Source organism: Phyllostomus discolor, chromosome 5 (genome assembly GCF_004126475.2).
Source record: "Phyllostomus discolor isolate MPI-MPIP mPhyDis1 chromosome 5, mPhyDis1.pri.v3, whole genome shotgun sequence".
In the NCBI taxonomy this organism is placed as follows: Eukaryota; Metazoa; Chordata; class Mammalia; order Chiroptera; family Phyllostomidae; genus Phyllostomus; species Phyllostomus discolor.
Genome location: NC_040907.2, coordinates 7,639,747 through 7,666,788, shown reverse-complemented (window position 1 = coordinate 7,666,788; position 27,042 = coordinate 7,639,747). Strand labels below are relative to the sequence as shown.

At 57.9% G+C, this 27,042-nt stretch overlaps 1 protein-coding gene across 1 annotated transcript; it reads left to right on the top strand.

The window, feature by feature from the left end:
• The first annotated feature begins 8,388 nt into the window (after nucleotides 1-8,388).
• On the top strand, nucleotides 8,389-26,361 carry LRRC38 (leucine rich repeat containing 38). Its single transcript, XM_028513566.2, has 2 exons — nucleotides 8,389-9,892; nucleotides 24,961-26,361. The coding sequence occupies exons 1-2, from the start codon at nucleotides 9,238-9,240 to the stop codon at nucleotides 25,212-25,214; spliced, it is 909 nt and encodes a 302-aa protein (XP_028369367.2). The 5' UTR covers nucleotides 8,389-9,237; the 3' UTR covers nucleotides 25,215-26,361.
• The last annotated feature ends 681 nt before the right edge of the window (nucleotides 26,362-27,042 follow it).

Below are 27,042 nucleotides of genomic sequence, written 5' to 3'. Positions count from 1 at the left end.
TCTGGGCTTTAGCAGACTAGAGGTGGCCGCCCATGCTCCCTCCCACCTTCCTGCTGGTGACACGAGGACGTGGCAGCCACCCAGGTCCACCCACGCAGAATGACTGTGTCCTAGGTGCTCAGCAGGGCGGTGACTTGGAAGGAACCTGGGTTCTTCGTTTTTTGTGTGCACTGCAGGGTTCCTAGTGCCTAGAATACCGTCTGGCTCCTGGTAGGCGCTCGGGCTAATATTCGCTGCATAGACGAATGGAACCAGACTGCCCGTGTTTGCGTCACTGACAAGCCACGTGGGCTTCAGCCTGCAGACCTCAGTTTCCTCACATGGAAAATTCAGAGTGTGCCCTGGCTGCTGTGGCTCAGTGGGCTGAGTGCCAGCCTGCGAACCGAGAGGTCACTGGTTTGATTCCCAGTCCAGGCACATGCCCGGGTTACAGGCCAGGTCCCCAGTCGAGGGCATGTGATCGATGTTTCTCTCCCTCTCTTTCTCCCTCCCTCCCCTTCTTGCTAAAAATAAATGGAATCCTTAAAAATGAATAAAATAAAATGCAGACAGTAATTGGACCCACTTTTCGGGTTATTGAGAAGATTAAGATAATGGATTTATAGCTGATCGAGCAGTGCTTAGCACATAGTAAGCACTCCGTGTCAGATACCGTTATTATTGTTGTTGCATAAACGTGTTTTCTGACGCTTTGGAGGCCTTCAGAAATACTGAAAACGAGTTCACGTTAAATTGGAAGGAACCGCGGGGGAAAGAAGCCGTGACCCCTTGGCTGGGAGGCGCGTCTACATCCACCCTCCGCCGACCCAGAGGCAGTGGGTTCACCTTTAACAGTTCCTGTCATGACCCCACTGTGAGGGCTCTGGGAAGTGCATGCAAATGTATGCAAATCACATGCAAATTCACACACAAACAGCCTCCTGTGTGCCTCCCCATTTACTAGAAAGAATGCTCGGGGCTTTACACTACAGCTTCGGGGTGTGTCGGCCTCTCTATCTCCCTTCGCAGGAAGGCCCCACCTGGACGGGAGGACGGAGGTGCTCTGCGACCGGATGTGTGCGGCTGGTCCAAAATAAACTTCAAAATCCCAGGCTCCGAGGCCCCACATCCAGCCAGCCGGTCCATTCCATCGGCAGCACCGAACCACCTACCATTATGCTGGCACAGCACCCTTGGGTCCACAGTGCTGCAGAGGGAGCTCAGGAAGCTCGTTCCAGGGTGTGAAATGCCCACCGTCCTTGCAGCTCGCCGGCTGTGCAAAGCCAAGTGGCCGGCGAGCCACCTGAGTCACGGATTCTGTGGAATGAACATGGACCCATGGCCAGCCCACCCACCTGGCAACTGCTTTGAGGATCCACTGAGATCATGGGCGTAAAGGAGCTTCGCAGTCTTGTCAGTGGCTAATGGGAACTCAGGTCACCATGAACATTCCTGTGTGGGGGAGAGGGTGACCCTGGAGTGAAACCAGGGACCATCCAGCAGTGTGTGTGGGATCTGTGGGGTTGAGTTAATCATTCTGAAGCACAATTGCAGAGACCCGTATCCCTCAAGCATTCCAGCACAATCCAGACTTAGGATATTTTGTCCAAATGCCATTTCATATGGCTCATCCCCCACTCATACACGCATGTGCTCCTTCGTTCATTCGGCAAAGACCGTGAGCACCGGCCCCGGGCAGGGCCCTGTGCTGGAATCCAAGATTCAAAGACAGAAAAGACATAATACTTGCTCACAAGGACCTCTGGCTTCTCACGCCAGAGCTGACTAACAATCCAGCAGGGCAGACAAACGTGTCATCAATAAATGCCACCGCACACGTAAGGGGCAGCGACAGAAGCTGGGAAAGTGAGAGATGCCAAGGAGGAAATATTTGGCTGCACCCGTGAAGGTCAAGGCCACCTGGAAAAATGCAAGGTGTCTCCAAGGGTGAGCCTGAGCCTGCCAGGTGGACCGGCGGAGGGAACTCGGTGTGCCAGGGTACAGGAGCATGAAGCCACATGGCCGTGTGCTCCGAGATCTGACTCGGAAAATACACTCAACGGGGTCAGGAGACACCTGCCCCCAGTCACGCCTGCCTAGGCGTCCCTGACTCCTCCAAATGCCTGTGACATTTATGAACCCACGGGGCTCGTCTGGCAGCTGTCGTATACATGGCGAGTCCTTGAATTGCTTGCTGGCTGCTACTGTGTGTCCCCTCTCTTCAAGGAGCTGGTGAGTCACCTAAGAACTGAGGCCATCTATTCTGTCTCCGTCTCCCTGGGACCCAGCTCAGTGCCTTCCTGGTGCATATTAAGCAGGCAACAGACATTTGTAGCTGGAGGTGTCCAAACAGTGACAGTGTCTGGATGCTACCATGGACTGAGCACACCCTCAGGTATAGTGCCACATGCTAATTTTCACATCATGCCTTTTCATCCCCACTGCAACCCTATGAGGTGGGTACTACGAATGCCCATTTTACAGATGGAGCAACTGCGGCTTAGAGCGGCCACATCACTTGCAGGAGAGACGTGGCCTAGAAGTGATGAGACTGGGACCTGCACGCAGGTGGACTCGTCTCACGGCGGATGCTTTGAGCTCTGACTCTGTCCGAGTTTACTGCCCGGATATCAGTGCACGTGATGAGACAGTGTGCCTTGGAGTTTTACAGATTGACACCCAAGCCCTGAGCTCCAACCAAATGTGGTTATTTCCTCTTACGGCTGCCTCCTGTGCCACGGGCTCCTTAAGCACGGGGCTGTGACTGCTCCGTCTTTGTGTCCCCATGCATATCAAGGTACCTAGTCTCCCAGGATGGAGAATGAGGGGACTAGAAAAGTGTCCGGTGCAATTCTGGAAGGCTCCCTGGAGGAAGCCAGGTTTCCTTAAACCGAACTTGGAATGTGCTAAGAGGCAAGATGGAAAGAGAGTGTGTGTCAGGCTCAAGGGCAGACACAATACAGCCATGTGTGGGGGCTGTCTGCTTTCGCAGGACTAGAAAGGAACTAGTAATGGGTTTGGAGGAGCCCAAACTCCCCGACTACTCCAGGGCTACAGCTGGAGCGCTTGGGATCCTTTCCCTCCGCAGGAGCAGAGCCAAGGCCCCCTTGTGGGGGGGGAAGGGGGCGGGACGAAGGTCCGTGCTCCTCCAGAAGAGACAGACGGGGCATCGCCAGGTGAGAAGCCACTGGGAGCCACTGAGAAACTGGTAGCCTACTTGAGAAGCCTCATTTACAGGTAGCAACTAGTTAATTAATTAACCATTTCTTGAGTACCTATCACATTCTGGGGCTGATTCTAGGACCTTGGACAGCATACTGGCCCCCATAGAAGTGTCATTTTAGTGGGGGGAGGGAGAGTAACGAAGTCAACCAGCAAACAAGCTAGGTAATGTCAGGGGTAAGAAAGGCTTTGAAGAAAATAAAACAAGGTGGTGGCATAGACAGTGGCCAGGACAGGAGGTCAGAGAAGGCCAGGCCGAGGAGGTGACCTTCAGGCCGAGGAAACCTCCGTGACCAAATGGCACCAACCATGCCAAGAGCTTGGGGAAAAGAGCTTGAGCCAGAGGGCACAGCACAGACAAAGGTCCCGTGGTGGGACAGTGTGGTAAGTTAGGCTGGTGCAGGAAAGGGCCAGAGGGGCTGGAGGGTGGTGAGCTCAGAGGGGCGTGGTCCAAAGTGGGGTGGGAGGGGCCTGTGGGGCCAGACCACTCAGGGTCGGCCAGGATGTTATCTCAAGAGCTGAAGTGCATTAGCTAGCTATTGCTGTGTAATGAGTGACCCTGAAATTGGCAGTTTGACACAAAACTCACTTTGGATCTCATAGTCCCCATGGGTCAGGAACCGGAGCAGGCCTTTGCTGGGTGCTCCACCTCAGGGGCTGTCACAGATTGCAGTCAAGGCCTGGGTCAGGGGTAGGCATCTCAGTACTAGACCGGGAAGGCTCCGCTCCAAGCTCACGTGACTGTTGTCGGGATGCAGCCCTTCACTGGCTGTCCATCTGAGGCCGTCCTCCAGTTTCCACGTGCGGGCCGCTGCAGTGTGGCAGCTCGCCTAGTGGAAGCGGCCACACCAAAGAGGCCAGGGGGAGGATCTGACGGCTAGCCAGAAGTCGCCGTCTTTCATAACCTAATCGCAGAAACGGCATTCGTGTCATTTTGGTCGTATTTCATTCATTAGAAGGAAGTCACATGACGGGTCCCGTCCCCATTCAAGGAACACCAGCAGGTGGGGTCCAATGGGGGGGGTCACCTTAGAAATCTACCTGAGGTGTCTGACAAGGAGGTGACATGATGGGATGTACCTGTCAAAGGATCCCTTGGGCTTTCTTAAGCATCAGGAGGGTGAGTGGGGGTTGGGCAAGAGCAGCTGCAGGAAGGCAGTGGGGACTTCGGTAAAAGATGATGCCGGTGGGGACTCAGGAGGGGACTGTGGAGGGGCTGAGAGGGAGAGCCGAGGGGCCTTGCCCACAGGCCAGAGGTAGGGACCAGCGAGGAGGAAGCGGATAACTCCTGAGCCGGCTGTGGCTGTGACACGTGCCTCCTGCCTGGGGAATGACCGTGACTTTGACTCTCCGGATGTGTGCTGAGATTTTCTCCTCCTGGGAGAGACAGGGCGGCACTAACCCCGTCCTCCCCCAGCCCTCCCCAAGGTCACACATTTGCTTGCTGGCTGGCCAGCATGCGGAGCACCAGCCGTGAGCAGAGAACAGATCTCTCCGGGTGCCAGGCTGAGGGGCTGACCCCACGGCCTCAGCCTCATTAGTCTGCCCACGCCCAGACCAGCCAAGCTGGGGGCGGGGCAGGGGGCGGGGCAGAGGGCGGGGCAGGGCCGCCCACCTATAACCACAGAGTCCGCGGAGGGCTAAGGGGTGTGTCCTTGTCTGTTTTCCCTGCCTCGGGTGCAAATACGGCTCAGGACAGGGAGATTTACTCAAACTGGCCCTCGCAAGGTAGGGCACCCCCAACACATAAATTCCAGCGAGACAGACACTTACATTCTTCACCTGAAGAATGCCACCTCCATGAAATGTTGACCTGCTACAGGTGAAAAGATAGAGGACTTATAACTCTGTGGCCACCACGCATTGTGACAGTCCCACTGCCAAGCCCTCGATAGACAGCTCACTTAACCCTCCGAACGACCCAGCGGTGCAGGCTCGAGTGTGCCCCGCTTCCCAGACGGGGAAACTGAGGCTGAGAGGGAACGGGAGGGCCAGGACCTGACCCCGGCCTGACTCGAAGCCCAAGTTCCCAGCCACTACCACCGTCCTGCCTCCCGTTTAGGCCCATGGAAGATTCATCTCCTGGTTCCAGGAGAGGAACTAAGGGCAGGAGCTCCTCTTCTAAAGAGCGGCCCCGGCTTGCCAGAGACGAGCAGGGCAGGGGTGCACTTTCGGGGGGCTCTCACCACCCCACAGCCTAGCCGGGAGCAGACGAGCTGAGAGTCAGGATTCAGCTATCACGGGCGCAGGCGGCAGAGGGGGCCCCCTGGCGGTGGCGGCAAGGAAGAGCAGTGGGCGGGAACGCGAGAGTGGGATTGGGCAGTTAAAGGGGTGAGGGACAGAGACACAGCTGTCCCTGAAGTGGAGAGCCTGGTCCCTCAAGTGAAGCAGCCCCAGACAAAGGGCCAGAGTGCACCCCCTTTCCTGGCGGCCTAGGGGGTGTCCTTATGCCTCCTACCTAGGTCAACCAGGGCCTCATCACGGTGACACCCACCAGTAACCCAAATGACGTCACCAAGCACCAGCCACCCTCTTATCATTCAAGTGTCTGCATGTAAATTCAGACTCCTGCATATACCACACTGGTGACCTCCTGTTCTCAATGTAGGCCCCAGGATTTTGGCTAATCTAGAAGTCGGTCTGGCAACCAAAGAAGAAAACCTTATTATTACTGGATTGTGTTTGCTTATGGGGGCCAGACCCCACGTGGGGGGGTTCCCGGGGACCACTGTCCACCTCGCTCTCCAAGTCCTCCCGGGGAGTCAGACCTGGGCCACCTCTACAAGAAGACGGGAAGCGCTGGGGGCTGGGGGAGCACACAGCAGGCGGAGGGGGCTGAATCCAGCTTGGCCAGCCCAGGGCGGGCGCGATGCAGCTTTGAAAACATCAGGCAGCCTCCGGTACTGGCCACATCCCTGGTCTGAGCCTCTTGAATAAGAATCTCAAACGGTGTTGACTCAGAGAATAAATACAGACACAGGACTGATGATTATCACTTCTCCGCCTTTGGGCCCAGATCAAGTGTGGACAGAGCTGATGAGCCAGTCTTGTCACCTGCAGTGTCTCCTGTCAGGCCTCTCGTCACAGCCCCCCTTCCCTTCCCGGGGGAGGGAGCAGGGCACGTGGGGCCGCCGGGGTGTCGGGCTGCCTGTGTTCTATTTCCGGCAGCTGTCACCAGCTTGCCCGTGCGACCTCACTGAGGTCACGGCAGCGCCTCCCTTGCTGGGGGAGAATCAGAGGTGGCCGAGCCTGCGTTTTCCCAAAGATTGGGAATCCTGGAAGATGGGGGGGCCTCCTTGCTCCCCAGGAACCTTGGCCACGGCTGATCCTGCTGATACTAATGTTTAAAAAAGGCTTGCCTTTGAATTCAGAGGACTCTGGGGGGACACTCAAAGCAAGAAGCACGGCGTTGCTGCCACAGGGAGATGCCCGGCCTCTTTGAGAAGAAGCCTGCGAGATCCGAACATTTTCCAGCTCCGTTTCCAGAGCCCGGTGTCTCCACAGGGGCCTCTTGCCATGGGCAGGAGGGGAGACAGGAGGCATTTTCTCTCTGGTGTCAAGACGAGGCCATCAAGGCCGAGAGTGGTACTTCTCGACGTTTTTATGACCAGGGGCCCCTTTTGTTACTTTACTACCACGCACCCCCTGTTTGCAAGGCCTTGCTAAGTAGATGCTGTGCGTTTGCAGAGTAGAAATTCAGCTCTGTCTTCATTCTCCAGGGTCGCCCATGAGCACCCGTGCCCGCTCAGCACAAAAGAACAGGGGCTGCCCCGGAGTCCGCTGTGCAGAATGGCAGCGTTTACTCTGGGTGACTTCCTCCTAAAGGCCTAGCTCTCAGCGGGTTTGTTTGTTTGAAATCCTGAAAAGAGTTTGTCTTCAAGGGGCCCACGGACCCCAGGCTGGGAAGTATTCCCCAGAGAAGCCCAGTGGCCCAGGGAAGGCACTGTGGTTAGTGGTGGGGCCAGGCCCAGGTCCAGGGGCCTGCGTCCCAGGCCCCGTCCCCGGCCAAGCAGCCCACTGCGCAGGGCCGTGCACAAACTCAGACACTCAGGCACGCTTGTGCAAGATGGCAGCCCAACCGAACACAGGGGCCTGGAGCCGAGATGCTGAGGGCCCCCCTGCTCCCCCCGACCACTGCAGTGAGCCTCGGACACCAAGCCAGAGACTGGGAAGGTGGAAGGCGCAGCAGATCACCCCAGGGTGCCCCAGAGAGCTGCGGCAGGCAGGACCCGTTCATCCCGCCAACTGCCCACGCTCGGTCTGACTCTGCCTGCGTGCATCCCGTCAGCACGTGGGCACTCCTACCACTCTGGGGGGGACTCACACCACGGCTCCAGCGCCTGTCTTTTCAAGGACATGAGACCAGAGAGGGGGCTGAGCCTGTGCCGCTGGGAAAGACCAGGGCTCACGGGGGACCCTGGAAGAGGAGGGGACACGAACAGAAGCCTCAGGAGGTCTGGCGTGGAAGCCTGGCGTGGAGGCAGGGAGAGCACAGCAGCGCTCCACCCCCTCTGCAGGGCTCTCGCTCACTCAGCCTCCCTGGAGCCGAGGGCTTAGCCCCGGAGGGAGGCCCAGGTTTTTGATCCGTCGGAAGGCATCAAGCCTCCCGGTGCCTTCGGGAAAAATCTGGGGCTTAGCTTTGCAGCTTTAGAGTCTGCGTCTCCACCAATGCGCCTCCCTCCGAGCCCGGGGCTGGGGCAGGGCTCCTAGGGGCCTGGCGCCCAACAGCTGTTCCCTGGGTTATTTTGGTCCAGCTTACCAATTCCAGGGTGTTTGGACCGAAATAGCCGACAGCTTGGTGGCCCTGTGGGGACCTCCCCTTAGAAAAGTTTCTGAAATGGGAGGTGGGGGAGGAGGAGTTTGGCCTGGGGGTGGTGAAGAGGGAAATCTCGTGCCTGAGGCTAAAGTGGCCACGCCTTGCTGTCCTTCCGCCTGCTCCCTCGCCTGGCTCCCTTGGGGACCGACGCTGGGGGTTTGGTGGGGGAGCGAGTGCAAGCTCAGAGGGAAGGGATCTTTTTATTATTTGGTTTCTTGACTCCGAGGTCCTCTCCCGCAGCTGGGGACGTACCTATGACTTTTGCCCATTTCGCAGATGGGGCGCTGGAGGTCTAGAGGAGCGGAGGCGCTGGTACTGAGCCGCCCACCCCCCCACCCCCCGGTCCCAACGTGGAACCCCCGACCCCAGGCCACAGCGCCTGCCGGTCGGGCCCCCGTACACACACCAGCAGCAGGTTCTCGCCTGCGGCTGCCAGGTCCTGACGAGCTCCGGGCCAACACGGAAAGTGCTGACTGGTCCTGGCCTTCCTTTGGGCCACAGCAGAGGCCCTGGTAGCTGCTGGCCTCGCTGAACTCGCCTGCCTCACTGAGATGCGGGTGGGGCTGGGGGAGAGGGGGAGGAAGACCGGTCACCCCAGAGTTACCCGAAGCCTGCTGACGCCCTGACCAACCCCCCTGAGCAGCCCGGGGCGCGGCCCCCGGGAGTTTAAGGGGATTGCCCAGGGCGCAGAGCCAGTGACCCGGACTACGCTCCCTTTGGCAACAGGGGTGGCGCGCGGGGAGCGTGCCTTTTGCATCTGGCAGGCGCCGGGGGTACCGGGCGCAGCGCCCTGGAAACCTCCAGGGTTCGGGGGGCGCTCGGTAACCGAACTTAGTCATGGAAAGCTCCTGGCCGAGCGCACAGGGCGGATCTTTTATCCGGTCCCAGAGGAAAGCTGTCCGGTCCGGTTGGGGCCGCGCTTGCGGCTCGCGTCACTCCCCTGGGATTTAACAGCGGGTTAATTTCCCGTCCTGGTCAATCCTTCTGGAGTCCCTCGCCCCTCCCTCTCCGGCTGTCCGCGCTCCGTCCCCTCCGCCTCGGGCTCCCCCAGTCCGCCCGCGCTACGCTCAGTCGCCCCCGCGCGCCCCGGCGCACGCCCTCCCTGCCTTGACCGCCCTCAGTCTCCCAGCGTCGGGCCGCCGGCCCCGCGCGCAGCCCCGCTCCCGGGCTCGTCCCGAGAGCCGCGCCCGCGTCGCCGCGGCTGGCGCGGATCCCCGGCCATGCGCCCCTGCACCGCCCCCCGCGCCCCCGCGGGCGCCGCCGCCGCCGCCGCCGCCGCGCTCCGGCTCTGCAGCCTCCTGCTGCTGCTCCGGCCCGGGCACGCGTGCCCCGCGGGCTGCGCCTGCACCGACCCGCACACGGTGGACTGCCGAGACCGCGGGCTGCCCAGCGTGCCCGACCCCTTCCCTCTGGACGTGCGCAAGCTGCTGGTGGCCGGCAACCGCATCCAGCGCATCCCCGAGGACTTCTTCATCTTCTACGGCGACCTGGTCTACCTGGACTTCAGGAACAACTCGTTGCGCTCGCTGGAGGAGGGCACTTTCAGCGGCTCGGCCAAGCTCGCCTTCCTTGACCTCAGCTACAACAACCTGACCCAGCTGGGCGCCGGCGCCTTCCGCTCGGCCGGGAGGCTGGTCCGACTGAGCCTGGGCAACAACCGCCTGGCGGGAGTGCACGAGGCCGCCTTCGAGACCCTGGAGTCGCTGCAGGTGCTGGAGCTCAACGACAACGACCTGCGCGGCCTCAGCGTGACCGCCCTGGCCGCGCTGCCGGCGCTGCGCACCCTGCGCCTGGACGGGAACCCGTGGCTCTGCGACTGCGACTTCGCCCACCTCTTCACCTGGATCCAGGAGAACCCGTCCAAGCTGCCCGGAGGTGAGCCGGTGCGGCTGGGCGCGGGGGCTGGGCAGGGGGAGCGCGAGAGGAAGGGAGCAGCGAGGCCACCGCACGCAGCCCAGGAGCCCCGGGACTCGGGTGGATCCTGGAAGAGGTCTGGGTGCTCACGAGCGCCGGCCCTGGAGGACCGTGGCTCCCCAGTGTACCCCCCCCCCCCCGCATGATCCCAGCCCTCCCAAACTTTTCCTGGGACTCCGCTTGGGGGGGAAAGGGGGCGGGGAGGGACACACCCGGATTCTCCAGCGTTTCTGGGTCCTGATGCTGTACCCTTCCCCCAGTTTCTCCAACGACTCACTTTCCAAACTTAAGAATCGGCCATTTTTTTTTCTAACACCCGTGACCGAAATCATCTCGTGGGCCTCTGTGTCCTAGTACTGGTGGGCGGGGGTATCGGACAACCCCTTGTAAGTGGAATTCACCCTCCCACGAAGGGAAGAGCTCAGCGCGGTTCTCTCCGCCCTGGACGCGCAGGCAGAGCCGCCAGGCAGTTGTAAGAACTCTCCAACGGCGTCCAGAGGCTGAGCAGCGCTGGCTCTTCTGCGGGAAAGGGGTGAGGATCTTTCTGGTAGGGAGTCAGGGCCGCTCTCGGAGAGCCAGTGGTGGCAATGAGAATCTGTGGTTCTGTGGCTTTTCAGCCCAGAAGTGAAACTGCTGAACTAAAACGTGGGCTGGTGCTTCCTTAGCTTCCCCCCTGGGTGCTTTCCCGGTGGTGACACGGGCGTGCAGATCCACCTGCAGAAGGGAGCGGAGGGACACGGCCGCCAAGGGGCCCGTGACGGCCGGTGGGAAAGAAGCAAAGGCAGCGCTGGGAAGGAGGGGCCCTCAGCTTCCACACGGATGGACGGGCCCCAGACTGGGAGCAGGCGGAGTGTCCTTACCCGCAGGGAATCCCAGCCTTCCACGGGCAGGCGGGCGAGCATGTGAGCGTGGGACCCAGCAGCGACCTCCAGAGCCTGGCTGCACCTCCAGCTTGTCCCCGAGGCTTTGACAGGGGAGGACCCAGAGCTGTGTGGCACAGGTTATACAAGGTGACAAAGGCGCGGAGTTAGCTTTCCTGAGTCCTCTTCTCCTCCCTGCCCTGGATTCCTGCGCTCACTCGTTCATTCCGCACTTGACCAAGCACGCGCCGCAGGCTGGCAGATCACTCCTCAGCAGACGCAGGCCCCTCCGCCGGCACTTCAAGCCCAGGCAGGCTGCTGTCCCCTATGAACAAGCCCTCCAGTGACCTGACCTGCAGGGTGCAGAGCCCCCCACCTTCAGACTTTGCTTTCACTCACCGGCCTGGCTGCCCAGACCTTCCCCACCAGGAGCTGCCCTGGGGACAGGCTTGTCCCAGGGCAGACACATCACCGTGGAGTGGGGGTGTGCCTTGGTTTGATGGTTCCTGCCCTTGCTTCTCGGTGGTGGTGGCCTCGGCAGCACGACCCCCCGCTGTCCTCTGAGCTGAAATAATCGCCTCTCGGTGTCATGCTCGGGGCGGGCTACGTGTCACGGGGTCAGGGTCTGTGGGTTTCGGCCTCAGTTCTGCTGTGACCTTGAACAGGCCGCCTCTCCTGCCGGCCTCCCTTTTCTCATCTCAGAAGTCCTTTGTTGACCTCTGAGGTCTCTCCGGGGCCCTTGATGTGGAGTCTCAAGACACAGGCTCGAGTCCTGCCTTGCAACTGGGTGGCTCTGGGTGGGTCGCTTAACTGTCCCTGAGCCTCGTCTTCCTACTTGTGAAACCGGGACGTGGGAGGCCGTGTAGTTAGTCGTCTGACCGGCTGATTTTCGGGACTCACACCGGATAAAGTGGGTGAGAGGAAAGGGCGGTGTGAGGGTAAAATGCCATTTTTCCTGCTGGCCAGGATCCTCACAGAATGCCCACCAGTTACATCTCAAACCCCACCTGCCTGCCAGGCCCTGACTCACGGCTCCCTGGGGGTCCCTGGGGGTCCTGGCCTCGGCTCCTTGCAACGACACTTCCCTTTTCTGAGGGCAGACACTTGAGCGCCTGGTTTGGTCTGGGGGGGAACTCATTGTCTCACTGACAAAATAAACAGCAGTTCAGACAAAGGGACAAATGCTGACGCCCGTCTGGAGGTCACGTGGGTCCTTTCTCCCGGTGACTCCAAGGTGACCCTGTTTCTTTTTCTTTAACAACGAAAGCAATGCTCCGGCTTCTCTCCCGAATGTGCAAATCTTTCGCACTCTCTAAACAACGAAAGCAGTTTTCTGTCCTCGGCCGTAGAATGACAGGCTCCGTGTAGCCTCGGGAACGGTGGGAGAGTATCACAAAGAAATGAAAGCTAAGAGGGAAAAGAAAGAAAACTACCCAGAATCCCACCACTGTTGAAGAGTTTTCCTATTTAATTAGGCTTCATTGTTTTTACACACTGATGCTGTGTTACGCATCTTACTCCTGACGCGGTGTCTGTTGTTGAGCTGTGAGAGTTCCCTGTCTTTGCGGTTCTTGGAACATTTAACTTCTGAGGGCCCTGTCTCAGGTCATTTTATCCACCAATCCATCGAACCTGTCTCCCGTGGATGGAAGCGTGGGGTGTTGCCTTTTATTTTTTTGTCCACAAACGATGCTGAACTGAGCACCATCACACACACACACACACACACACACACACACACGTGAAGCTTACGGAAACCGCTGCCCATTCCCTGGGGGTGGGTGCTCTGAGGCGGGAGCTCAGGGTGGAAGTGTCTGTGTATTTTGAACCTCGGGGTGCATTTTGCCCCATCACACCCCAGACAGGGGGCACCGCTGGCAGGCAGAGAGTGGCCCCCCCCATGCCCACACCTGTCCCGGCTCCGCGAGGCACTCCTGGTGGACGTCTGACTGGCCGAGTGACCACGTGTCCCTCTTGCTGTGATGGGTGTCGCGTGTTCGGCTGCACGCTGAGCGAACATGTTGCACTTATACCCCGAAGATTCTTGTTCCCCGCAGAGGTTGACCGAGGTCTCACTCCTGCCTTTGACAGGCCCGTACACGTCCCCTGTGCCCCAGGCCACTGCATTTTAAATTTGTCTCTTAATTGGAGTTGAGTCCCAGGGTGTCACCTTTCTCCCAGTGCCTTGTGTCCAGGGCCAGGTGTCGGCATTTACGGGCGCTGTGGCCTGGCGTTCCGGCAGAGAGGCAGCTGCACACCTGACCCCAGGCTGCCCCCTCTGCCCTGTTTGCTCCCAGAGAGCTGCTCCCCAGTCCTGCTGTTCCGTCCCCAACCCTCGCTCTTTCTAAAAATGTCACCTTCGTCCTGTCACTCTGTCAATTCACTCAGAGGGCGACCTTACTGCTGGCTAACAGGGGACAGTGGGCCTACCTTCCTGCCCATCCAGGACAGCCCAAGCACCCAGCTGGGGGTTTGTTCTGGGGAGGCCAGTACCACTGTCAGCCAAAGGTGACCGCTTGCCAGGCGGCCAAGATACCCGAAGGGTTAAGCCCTTTCAGCCGAGCGTCTGTCCCATCCCTGCTGTCCCAGAACCTTGGAAGGCTGCGCCACCTTCGGGCGGCGGTACCTTGACGGCCTCCGCACCATGTGGGAGGCAGAGGCCGGAGCCCAAGCGGCCAGGAGACAGAAGCGAGTCCCGTAGAAAAATGACTGGAAGGATGTGCGTCTAAGTGGTGGCGGCGATTTTATTTCGTTCACGATCAGCAGACTATTTTCTAGAGAAGTGTTAGGTTTATGGGACATTGAGCAGAGAGTGCAGAGTTCTGGTACCTCCCCCCCACGCCGCTCCCCCAAAGACCCCCTATTATTATTGGCATCTTGCGTTATCCTGGTCCTTTGGTTACAATGGATGAGCCAGTATTGATACATTTCATTAAAGTCCCGAGTTTACATTATGTTCACTCTTTGCGATGTACATCCTTGTGGGTTTTGGCCAGTGGATACTGTTGCGTATCACCATCACAGTGACGTACAGAATAATTTCACGGCCCTAAAAATGTCCTGTGCCCCGCCTCTCCCCTCCCCTCCCCTCCCACCTGCCACCGGGGACCCCTCCCAGGGAAGCACTAACCTTTTCTCTGTCTCCATAGTTTGGCCTTTTCCAGAATGGCATATAATTTTTTATTTCTTTTTTTTTGCTTCTGTGTGCTGCTTGACACAACGGGCAGGCATGGTGTCCGCCCCCTCCCACTGTTTTCTGGTGCAGCGCGCACCTGCTCCGGGCCTCTGGCCCTGCATCGCTCGGGCCTCCGTTTCCATGGGCACCGCTCCCCTCTGACCCCGACCCGCCTGCCTCCGTCTTCCAAGGACCCTTGAGGTTTCACTGGGCCCCCCGGGACAGTGCAGGAGGAACTCCTCATCTGAAGATGCTCAGCTTAGTCACAGCTGCAGAGTCCCCTGTGCCACATAAGGTGACACATCCCCCCCCCACCATACCCCCGGCCCCGCATTCTGGGGATCAGATGGGGACATCTCTGGGCGGGGAGACGTTATCCCTGTCCCGCCTGTTTCCCCACCTGTGAGAGCAGAGGGCCAGGTGACCTGGGGGTCCTCTTTACCTGCACAGGTTGGTCCTCATGACACCTCCCTGCAATATCTCAGCCTGAGGTCACTTCCCAGGAACCCACAGCTCTGGCCCCAGTGAGGACAGTTGTCACAATGCCAGGGCCCCTGAAAACCTCGAGGTGAAGGTGACTGCCCCCAGGATCACATGCATCTGCCCTTGTCCCCTGCCGCCAGGAGAACCAGACATATAATAACAACAACAACGACCACACCCAAAAAAACCTGTTTCTGACTTCCCGGGAAAATCAGAATTGCTTTTGTGCATAAATTATTTCAGAATCATTCGGGGTCACAGAGAAAGCCTTACGGGGTGGAGGGGACGTGCCGGCTCTCACAGGGAAATGCCCTGGTGTGGTTGTCACCAGCAGTACAGTTCGGGGACCCGCGGCCGTGGGGAGCAGAGGGACTACCGGGCAACCCCCGAGAGAGGCGGCCTCCCGCGTGACAGGGAAGGCTGAACCGGGTCCGGGGGAGAGGGGGAAGGTGGTGTTGCTCAGCAGGGGCGGGCAGACACCAAGCCTAGCTTCCAAGGCTCGGATGAAACTGTGCGCTGCGGAGTTCCAAGGTGAGCGATACCTGCGTGAGCCCTATGCATCCTGAGGGCACCGGGGGCGGTCCTGGAGAGGGCTGGGCTTGTTGGCAGCCCCGCCTTTCCATCAAGACCCTCTCAGAGGAGCTGAGTGACGTCGGGCAAGTCTCTGCATCTAAAATCTGCCCCACAGCTGTACACCGCGTTCAGCAGCCAGAGGGCGAAGCAGCCCGAGTGCCCGGTGGTGGGCGAATGGGTGAGCAGAATGTGGTCCATCCGTACAGTGATGTGCCTGCCGTTCAGCCTTAAAAGGAAGGAAATGCAACCTGGAGGGACTTTGAGGTACCTGTGCTGAGCAAAATAAGCTATTCACGAAAGGACAAGATTCCGCTTGTCCGAGGCGCCTTGAAGCAGCCCAGTCCACCACGACAGGAAACGGAGTGGGGGCGGCCAGGGCCGGGGTGGGGGGCGGTGCAGACCTGGGGAGTTAAGGATTCATGAGGACAGTGTTTCAGTTTTATAAGCGGAAATTGTCCTGGAGGCGGACGGCGGTGATGGTCGCACAACAATGTGAATGTTCTTTTTTTAAAAAAAGCTTTTATTTATTTACTTTTAGAGAGAGGGGAAGGGGGGGAGAAAGAGAGAGGGAGAAACATCAATGCACAAGAGAGGATTAGTTGCCTCTCACACGCCCCCAGCTGGGGATCTGGCCTGCAACCCAGGCATGTGTCCTGACTGGGAATCGAACTGGCGACCCTTCGGTCCGCCAGCCAGCGCTCAATCCACTGAGCTACACCAGCCAGGGCCACAGCGTGAATGTTCTTAATACCACTGACTGCATACTTAAAAAGGACAAAGATGGTAAAGTTTGTGCTATGTTATTTATGGTGTTTTATTTTACTACAATTTTAAAAAACGTAATGTGAGTAGGAAACCAGTTGCCTTCCAGCAGGGCCTCTCGGCCCCAGCAGTACTGACACTGCAGGCCGGCTCACTCTCCACCTTGGGGGCCATCCCGTGCGCTATGGAATGTTTACAGCACCCCACCCAGTAGCGACAACCCCAAACATCCCAGACATCCCCCAGTGCTCACTGACTGCCGAAATCACCCCCGTGGGGGACCGCCGTCGCAAGGGCTGCTGAGGAAGAGGGTTAAATGAGACGATCATGGTGCCACGTTTATCCCAGTTCCTGATCAATAGCGGTCTTGACAAACGACACTGCTTCCCTGTAGGAGGGGTCCTCCTGACCAACCCTGTCGTCGGAGGGGACCCACGAACACGCACGCCCCTTCTCACTCCCAGGGCATCCATGGCGCTTCTCCCCGCTGCCCAGTGAGCACGCAGGTAGAGATTAAGCTGGGAACCCGGTGCTCGGAAGGGCAGGACTGGGGAGGGAGCCACCACCGTGTCTCTGAGCACCCAGGGGCGGCACACAGTGCCGAAGGCCGAGATCTGTGGGAGGCACCGGACTCGCGGGGCCGGTCTCCGGTGTCCTCACGCTGCTGCGCCAGAAGAGTCTCTCTGACCAGATCACCCATACTAACTAGACACGAGTCGGTATCCCTGGCCCTCGGCCCCAGCCCAACTCAGAGCCGATGTCTGCTATTGATGATTGGGGGGAAGGGGGCAGTGGTGGTGGTAGAAACGGCATCGTGACAGAGAAGGTGGCGGAGGAGGTGATGGATATGGGGGAGGCAGACATCACGGTGGAGAGATGGTGGACACGGGGGAAGCGCTGGAATAGCCGTGGCAGCGACGGTCCAGATGCTGGCCGGGAGGGTGACATCGGTGGGGTTAGGGATCACACATGGCTGCCGCCCAGAAGATGGAAGTGTAAGCCCTCAGTGGCCGTCTCTGCTCGTTTCTGAACGGTGCTTCACTGTGCGGATGGACCGCATTCTGCTCATCCATTCACCCACCAACGGACACTCGGGCTGCTTCGCCCTCTGGCTGTTGAGCTCGGGGTACAGCTGTGGGGCAGTTTTCAGATGCAGAGGCTTGCTACCAGGGAGGACAGGTCGGGAACACCGTGTCACAGGTCAGTTCATTTTCCATGCTTGGCATGTGACTGATGTCGGCGTCCTGAGTTTCAGGGGTGAGAGCTGGGCTGGAGTGGGGGACAGCAAGCACAAGTCACAGGCCTGGGAGAGGGGGCTCCCCAGTCTGGGTGGCCCTTCCACAGACAAGTCCTGGGGAGCCAGGACCAGGCGGGAGCCTTGGACCCGATGCTGCTGGTGACAGGCTCCTCCAGTAGAAATCAGCTGATCGCTTAATCAGGAGAAGTGCCTGCTGGCTGAGACAGGGAGGGCGGCTGGGGGGGGGGGGTGTGCCCTGCGGGGGCAGCCGGTATTTAATGAAAGTGATCGTGGGGAGCAAAGGTCAGCGCTGCTGGAAAGCAGAGCTGGTGTTCCCCGGCACCTGGCCCCCCCCCAGAAGCAGAGGAGGCCCTGCACACCTCGGATGCCCCCTCGGACAGCCTTCCTGTGCAGCGCCCACGACTTCTCCAGGTGCTCGTGGTTGACTGAGAACCCGGTTTGCACTCCAGGGGCTACAAGACGGGTGTGAAGGCCGTGGGGAGCTCCGGCTGAGGGCAGCGGGACCAACACCCAGTGGTCCCTGGAGAAGCTCTGTGTGGGTCCTTCCTTCGGGGTGTGGGGGGGAGAGCCCCACGTCCTGGAGTTGTGGCTCCAGCAGTGACTTGGGTAAAGGTCAGCCACTCTGTCCCCAGCAACATGCCTTGTCACTAGGGCCTTCCCACACCTTGGGGAGACTTGGAAGCTCTTAGGTCTCGGCAGACAGTTCACAGAAGAACAACCCAAATGGCCAATGAGCACACAGCGTACCACATTCGGCTCTGCCGGTCACCGGAGAAATGCAAAGTAAATCAACAACATGGCCCTGGCTGGCGCGGCCCCTTGGTTGGAGCGGCGTCTTGTAAACTGAAAGGTCGCAGGCTCGATTCCTGGTCAGGGCACACGCCTCGGTTGCCGGTTTGGTCCTTGGTTGGGGTGCGTGGGAGAGGCAACCAATCGATGTTTCTCTCTCACATCGATGGTTCTCTCCTCTCTCTCTCTCTCAAATCCCCTACCCCTCTAAAATCAATAAGCATGTCCTCAGGTGAGGAGCAAATAAACCAACCAACCAACCAGCCAGCCAGCCAACTAACCGACAACATTGCTGTTTGATGACTTACCAGACTGGCAAAGATGGAAAGTGACAAAAAGCCATTGTTGGCGTGAGTTCGGGGACTCCCTCCTACAGACTCCACCTTGTGGGAATATCTTGGGACATCATTAAGAACGTACTCGTGGCTGCTCCTAGCAGCTTTGCTTCGTGTAAGGAAAGACTGCGCACACCCCGGGACTGGGCAAGCCACGCTTATCTACTCAGTGAAACACCCTGCAGCCGTCCCAACGGATGTTTGATAACCACATCGGTTGGACGGAAAGGCGTTCCGGGTCTGGTGAGCCGCCGAGGGGCAGAGTGTATTTCCACCTGGAGCATTTACGCCCACACAGAAAAATCCACCCTGGTGTGCGTGTCAGACACGTATTCGTGAGTCCTTTTACCTCCTTTTGGCTTCTGTTGATCCAATGTGCACCCAGGCTTTGAAGGCATACTCGGTGGAATGAGGAAAACAAAGACATTTTTTTTAACGACAAAAAGTGCTTAGGAGAGCCGGTCGCTGAGCCGGGCTGGGCAGCTCCCCAGAGGCCAGATCAGGGAAAAGGCCCCGAGAAATCCTTGGCCGCGGGCCTGCGCATTATCCAGCGACGAGAGATTAATCCCAATCTGCCTTCCGCTGTGTCACCATCTATTTCAGGAGAACGGCAGCTCTTCCCTCTCTCCAGCTCAGGTGTCAGCTGCTGGGGAGAAGTCATCAGTCAAGGGGACAGAGCCTGGAGGGGTGGCAGCAGGCAGGCCACCGAGCCACTCTGCACCAGGCAGGTGGCCTGTCTCTTCCACGTGTGCCCTGGCAGAGAAGGAAGAGGTGACTCTGAGGGCAAGGAGCAATGGGCCTGCCTGGCTGGGCAGGAATGAGCTGGAGCCCGCTCTGCTTTGGCAAAGGGAGAGGAGAGCTGAAGGGAGACCTGTCTCAGGACAGAAGGAAGGAACTTGGCTCCCCACCAGCATGTCCGTCCCCTCAGCCTCCTCCCTAGGAGAGGGGGCGGGCCATGCTAAATCCTTCCCACTCTCTCAGGGCCCTGGAGCTGCCCAGCACGTGGCTTTGGAGGACAGCTGGCAGAGCAGGGTGATTTGTGGCTGCCCACGGGGGCTGACAAGACCGGTGTCCAGCCCATCCTTGAACTCTGTTTGCCTGCGCTCCATGGGTTGGGCCTTTGGGAATAAACAACAGCAGCCCTCTCTGGCTAGTGCGAGCAAGGAAGGGACTTATTACAGGGATGTCAGGTAACTCGCACATTGGAGAGAAGGCTGGGGAGGTGGGCTCAGAAAAGAAGGAGGCAGCTCTGGGGTCTAGAAGGCAGAAAGCAATTGACAGCTTCTCTGGGGTGGAGCTACGGGCCTGAGTGGGCCCGGCCATCTTTTTGGTCCATCCACCCAAGATGCAGTGTAACGGGATGGGGGGACTCCGGCCCAGTGTGAGATGGGTACTGAGCCCCTGACCGGGGGAGGGCTGTGCGTGTGAAGAAGGGTACAGCAAGGCGTACCCAAGGGGTGAGAGGTGACTACTCAAAATAAACCTGGGAGAAGCCTCCGCATGAGGAGAGGTGGAGGGGGACGAGCCGAAGGTGAACAAGTGACTGATACACTAGGACGCCTGTCGGGGGCTGGACGGCATCTGCCAGAAAGACGTGCTCACCTCCTAACCCCCCGGAACCCGGGGCTGTGACTTTGTCTGGGAGGAGAGTGTTTGCAGATATAATTCAGGACTGCGAGAGGAGGTTGTCCTGGATTTCGGGTGAGCCTTAAATCCAGTGACAGGTGCCCTGACGCGGGAGCAGTGACAGACAGAGACAGAGGGAAGTCTGGAGGACAGAGGCGGAGATTAGAGGGTTGCTGCGGAAACCGGAGAGCTGGCCCCCCCCGCCCACCCCCGTGCCCCCCCTCCCCAGAGCCTGAGGCAGACAAGGAAGCGGTGCCCCCCCCACCCCCCACCCGAACTCGCGGAGGGAGCCGGCCTGGAGGAGGCTCTGCCTCCAGACTCCGGGTTCTCAGAGCTGGGAGAGAACCGATGGGCGGTCGTAAGCTAGCCGGTCTGCGCTCGTTTGTCACGATGGCCCCGAGAAACCAACACAACACCCGAACCCTTTAGGATGCCCTTTTATATTCTTTCGGCTGAGGACTCTGGGCCTGGGCCACCCTCGGAGGGAGCAGGGGCTCGGAACCCGGTTTACAGGGTCCTTGCGCAGCTTTCGGGTAACTCGACCCACTGGGTCTCAGGGCCCACGCCGCCACCGCGCGAGCAGCTATAAGGCAATAGGGGCGGGAATGGCTAAGAGCACGGCTGTGGCCTCGGACTGCCTGACTCCAAACCCCGGCCCCTCCGCTTCTTACCTGCACGACTGCAAGCACAGGGCGGACGGAGCTCTTCCGTCTCCCCACCTGCACACCAGGGTCAGGGTACTTCACCTGCAGGCCTTGTGAGTCATGTGATTGCTTGCAACTGCTCAAACCTGCTTGTAGCACCAAAGCGGCCCCAGAGGATGTATAAACGGAGGGGCCTGTGTGTTCCAGCACGACTTCAGTGACACGGGCCTGTGGGAGGGCCAGGGCAGGGGGCTCAGGCCCAGAGCTGCAGGTTATGGAGCTGTGGTGCTGAGGAATGGAGAAGCAAGGCCCCAGGTCCTTTGTCCACTGCAGAGTGGGACGGCGCTGCCCAGACACGGCCCGGGACCAGCAGCCCTTCCGTCCTTTGCAAAATGAGAACGTGAGGGCATTGCGGCGCGTTCTTCTTAAAATCAGAGGTGTCGATCCCTGTTGAATGAGGCCCTGCCCTTCTCAGCTTTCATGGTGCACAAACGTCCTCTCGTAGAAGACGATGGTGCGTGTTTACTGTCCTACCCGAGCTCCGCCGGCCGGCGAGGCTGCCCTCCCACGCCTGCACCTCGGAGCGTCCAGGAGCCTGGCTCCTGACGGGGCGGCCGGAGGCTGTGCTGCAGCCTGAGCTCCCCAGGGGCTGGAGAGGTGGAGGGCATCCTTCTAGAAGACACTCTTCAGGGAGGGAACTGGTCCGAGGCCCCAGGTGGGGCTGGTGCAGCCCTGGGTCTCCCCGCCCTGCCTGGCCCGGAGTCTGGGTGGGGTGGGGTGGTGGCTGGGGTCCGTCTCTGCTCAGCCGCTTCCAGGGGAAGTCATTTGATAGCTCAGCTCGATCATCTGTAAAATGGGGGTCATCGCACTAGGCTCCTCGCTGAATGGGCATGAGGATGAAATCGGCCAGAAATTCTCAACCTTTTCCATCTCATGGCATACACAAATGAATTTCTAAAATTCTGTGACACATCAAAAAATATTTATCTTGACAATCTGACCAAAGGGAAATAGGTATAATTTTCATTCATTCCTACCAGGCAGCTATTGTTGTGTTGGCTGTTGTCATTTTTTTTTTAATTTGACCCTCTAAGGGTAAAGAGGTCATGCCCTCACGCTCTCATTTTGTGAAGGACGGAAGGGCTGCTGGTCCCGGGCTGCGTCTGGGCAGCACCGTCCCACTCTGCAGTGGACAGAGGGCCTGGGCCTTGCTTCTCCATTCCTCAACACCACAGCTCCATGAGCTGCAGCTCCCGACCCTGACTAAACAGTCAGGTGTTGCATGCTTTGAAAATCCTTGCGACGCGCCGGGTGATAATTGCTGGAATACGCTGACGCAGGTGAAGCCCTAAGAGCAGCGGCCGGTGCGTGCAAGATGCCACATAAGTGTCTGCTTTTGTTCGCTGACCTTACCTCGGCCGCTGAGGAGATGGAGGTCAGAGAAGGAGGGAGAACATTCCCGATCAGGCAGGAGGATCTCGGGGGGCACCCTCCTCCCCTCCATGGGCCCCACCCCTCTGGGCTGCCTGAGGACCTCTCGCAGTATCATTACTTGTGTCTGTACCCTGGTGCCCTCCTGTTAGACTTGAGTCTCTTCTTTTTTCCCTCCCTCTCCACCTCCCTTCCTACCTTCCTTCCTTCTTTGTATGTGTGTGTGTGTGTGTGTGTGTGTGTATACCTGGCGTGAAGCCTCACTCATTCTGTTTAATGCACGAAGCAAAGGAAGCTGTTTAATAACCAAATGGCTAGATGACAGCCAAGAGTAGCCCGGCCTTCAAAGGCCCGGAGCAGTGGGGGGATTCTGCCTCTGTCCCCAGCCCCCTCCTCGGGACACGAGGCACTGTCTGCAGACATTTTTGGCTGTCGCAGTGGGAGGGGACCTGCTCCCGGCCTCTCGTGGGTGGAGCGCAGGGGTCGCCATAAACAGGATTCAGTGCACAGGACAGCCCCCCGTCAAAGGGTTATCCCACCGCGACTGTCGGTTGTGCGGAGGCTGAGATGCCCTGGTCTGAAGTAAGATTCTGCAGGAGAGAAGAAAGAACCCCAAAGTCAGGTCACCCCAACTCCTGAGCTCTGCGGCGGGGCCTTGAAGGGGCCTTTAGAACGCCCGGGCCGCCGTGCCCTGCCCCCTCTGCAGGCCCAGCTGACTCTCTGTCCGACTCTCCTACCTCCCAGCGGCCGGCCCTTGGGGAGCCCTGAAGACCCGTCAGGTCAGTGCATCTTGTCACCTTGGCGCCATTGGGTGCGTTCCAGAGCCTCCCACTCCGGAGCGGGGTGCTGTGGGGCACTGTTCAAACAAGCCTGTCTTTTCGAGCCACAGAGAAATGGGAGGTGACATTTCCTAAGGGTGGCACTTTGTAAAAATGCCAAACCTAATCCGAGGGCACAGAGAACACTGTGGAAATCAGAACTGGCAGGAGGGGTGGGGGCGGGGCTGGCTCTGGAGCCGGGGTTGTTTTACTGTGCCTGTTGTCCTCGTCAAAGAAGGACTTTCGACAATGTTTCTCTAGGTAATAATGACTTCCGATGGCTCTGAAGACAGCAAATATTACCATGGCTTTACAAATGCCTGTGTTTCATGCCCCTCATTGCCGTCCACGTTGTTGATTTCCATGGCATCTTTGGCTGCAGATGAGTGGATATTAAGACAAGGCAGGTCGACTGATTTTTCCACTTTTCTTTTTTTTTTTTTAGATTTTATTTATTTATTTTTAGAGAGAGCGAAAGGGAGGGAGAAAGAGAAGGAGAGAAACATCAATGTGTGAGAGATGTATTGATTGGTTGCCTCTTGCATACCCCCAACTGGGGACTTGGCCCACAACCTAAGCATATGTGACCTGACTGGGAATCGAACCAGCAACCTTTCAGTTCACAGGCTGGCACTCAATCTACTGAGCCACACCAGCTAGGGCAATTCTTCCACTTTTCCACTGAAGAAAAATATGTCCAAAGGGAAATCCCAATATAATGCTGTCTTAAAGCTCTCCTGTTCTGTTCAAATGCATTTATTTTTTTTAAGATTTTATTTATTTATTTTTAGAGAGGGGAAGGGAGGGAGAGAAACTTCAATGTGTGGTTGCCTCTCACACGTGTGCCCCACTGGGGACCTGGCCCAAAACCCAGGCATCTGCCCTAGACTGGGAATCGAACTGATGACCCTTTGGTTCCCAGGCTGACACTCAATCTATGAGCCACATCAGCCAGGGCTGTTCAAATGCATTTAGAACACTCAAAAGAAGTAAACAAGAGTTTGGCTTCTTTAAGAAAAAGGAACAGCTGTAAACCATAATCAAGAGAAAGCTGGGCAAACTTGCAGAACTGTGGTCCAGCTAATCCCTTGGGTATAGAAAGTAGGCACTGATTCTGGGAGAGGATGGACCAAGGGTCTGGTTGCTAGGCAATGGTTCCCATGGGGAGGAGAACATCATGGTTTGGCTATTGACACATAAAAAAATGGGCCAGGGCAGAAGAAAGGACAAAGCTCAGCCACTCCTCCTTCCTCTTCTCTTTCTGATCCGGAGAAGGAAATATATGCAAATGAAGACCCAAAGGGTGGTTGCGGGTTTGCTGTGCAATTAGCAGGGTTGCTCTCTGCAGGACAGAAACAAGCTAATTGGCGCCGTGCACAGAAATCCTCTCGACTTTCAGATAATGCTGGAGAAGGGTCGAGGGTTAGCTCTTTGAACCCGGGAAGCAATGAAGAGGAGCAGTTGCAGGTTTCCCTGAGAACTGAAAGGAAGCCCAAGGGAGCAGAGATTGCAGGCAGTTGCGCTTAGTGTCCAAATGGTGTCCTCGAGTCTCTGAGAAGCTGTGTTGCTGAAGACAAACCATGCACACTCTCCGAGCTTCAGTTTTCTCGTCCATAGCTGACGTATTGACGGCAGCTAACCTCAGAAGGCGGTTGTGCAAATGAAGAGTTAATGTCTGTAGCACTTAGAATAGTGTTCGCCATTAGTAAGTGCAATATGAGTAAGAGTCACTACGATTCTGCGTTTCTCTCTTCTTCCAGGTAAGAAGCAGAAGACGTGAGTTCTTTATGTATTTTACTATCATGTGTTCTTTTTCTGTCTGAAGTCTGCAAAATCCTGGCAGCAACTCGACTTTGTGTATGGTTGTATCAGTTGTGTATCAGTGGGGATGTGTAGACTGTGCTTGGTAACAAACATGAACACAGCTTCCGTCCCGCAGCAGCTGCCCCACCCTCCACCCACCATCCCAGAGGCTGGGTGTTACCAGGTCTGGGTTAGAGAGGTCTTAAACCCTAAACAGATTTTGCTGCCCTTCCATCGGCACCCCGAGTACCAACGCCCTGGAGGAGGCCAAGGAAACCTGACACATTCTGCTGTCTCCCGTGGTGGTGGTGGTTCTGAGGCTTTTAAAAAAGCTTCAACTCCATGCCAATCAACTTCTCCGCCACTTTGGTCCTCGGGTCTGCCCCAGGTTCCTGGGCACCCCCTTGCCCAGTGGTAGGCAGCCCCGGGCCGCAGCCTAAACCTGTCTCTCGTTCTGTCCGCCTCCTTCTAGGCCTCGAGGAGATCCAGTGCTCCCTGCCCCTGGAGAACAGGAGGGTGTCCCTCCGCGAGCTGTCGGAGGCCAGCTTCAGCGAGTGCAAGTTCAGCCTCTCACTCACAGACCTGTTCATCATCATCTTCTCCGGCGTGGCTGTGTCCATCGCCGCCATCATCTCCAGCTTCTTCCTGGCCACCGTGGTGCAGTGTTTCCAGAGGTGCACCCCCAACAAAGACGCTGAGGAGGAAGATGAGGACGAGGACGACTGAGCCACCCCTCCCACTCCTTGCTTTCCGGAATGCACGTGGGTGGCTCCCCTCCGAGAAGAGAGGGAAATGGCAAAAGGAAAACGACCCCGCCAGTGCCCAGAGCACAGAGCGGCGCTTGCTCGGTGCCTCACACCCAGGCGGGCACAGCGGGCCGGACCTCTGAGCTCAGAGTCTGGAAGCTGCGGAGCCAGGAGCTCAGGAAGGATTCCTGGAGGAGAGGCTGCCTCTCTGCCTGAGGTGTGTGTGTGTGGGACATGACTGAGTCGGGCTTCATAGCCACTGGCTGAAAACCATCCTAGGGGATATGAGACTAGCAGCTCTTGCCCACGAAGATGATTTGGGGATGTCCATGTCCCTGACCTGGCCCGGGAGACCACGCCACGCATCTCCTTCCTCCCAAGAGGCAGCAGCTCAGACCGTGGGGGTTGGGGTCTCCGGTCCCTCTCCCGCATTTGGCTAGAGTGGCACCGAGGAGAGAGCTAAGAACTGGCCACAGGGCGTTTGTTGTTACATTTCGGTGAGCGGGTTGGGAAAACTTTCGTTTCCGGAACTCAGACCCTGATCCTTACCTGTACAGGCAGCAATCCAAAGAGGAAGGACAGGTGTTTCGTTCAGTCGTCAGGGCCTCTGCTCAGAGTTACTCTTCCCTCTGAAAGTGTTTCCCTTCCCTGTCCCCGCCCTCGGCCCCCTGAGTCCCTCCTCAGCCAAACAGCACCTGGCCGTTCTCTGTGCTGGCCCCGTTCCAGGACGTGTGCTAAAACCTTCCTGGTGGCCAGGCTTCCAGAAAGCAGGTGGCATCAGAGCCACACAATGGTACCATATGACAAACAAACGAACTGGGACTTGGCCTCTGAAAAACCTCCATCCCTGGCCCTTGGGTGTGTGTGTGACCATTTTTTGGAGCCTAGGCTGTGACAGGCAGTGTTTTCCAGGGTTGGAAGGCAGCAGGCTGCTCACAGACAATGTTGAAAGAACGTCCGTCCAGGGCCCAGCGGGTTAATGCACGACAACATGGGGCAAACCTTCGGGGCAGCAGCCCTGGGCCTTGCTGGGTCCGGAGTTCGGGTGAGGGGCTCAGGGGAAGCTCCAGGGATGCTGCTGGGCATTGCATCTCCATTGTTCCTCATAATACACACATGTGTCTGCCTCTGTCGCTCCTTTCCATCTTTGCTTCCACAAAGAATTACTGAGGGTTTGCTGGGCGCCAGGCATTGACTGGGAAAGACAGGCCCCTGCTCATGTGGACCTCCTTTTACAAGTGGTGAGGAGCACCTTGAAGGGCATAGATGAGGTCTTGTGACAGAGTGACCGGCAGAAGGCATTCAAGAGTGGGCAGCTGGGCCCTGGCCAGAGTAGCTCAGTTGGTTAGAGAGTCCTCCTGATACACCAAGGTTGCAAGTTTGATCCCCGGTCAGGGCACATGCAAGAATCAACCAATGAACACATCAATAAGTGGAACAAAAACTCTCTCTCTTTGTCTCTCTCCCTCCCCCCTTGCTCTCTATAAATAAATAAGTAAATAAATAAAGTGGGTAGCTGGATATATTAGGGCTCACTAGAGAAACAAAACCAACAGAGGAGATGTGTAATCTATCTAGCCATCCATCCATCCATCCATCCATTCATGCAGAGAGGTTGTAAGGAATTTGCTCACACGCTTTTGGAAGCTGAGAAGTGCCGTGATCTGGGGTTGACCAACTCGAGAGCCGAGAGAAGCCGTTGGTCTGGCTCTAGTCAGGTCCAGAGGCCTGGCCACCAGGTGCGGTTCAGTTGGAGGGCAGGAGAAGACCCCGGTGAGGCAGGCGGGCAGAGCATGGAGGACTGTCTG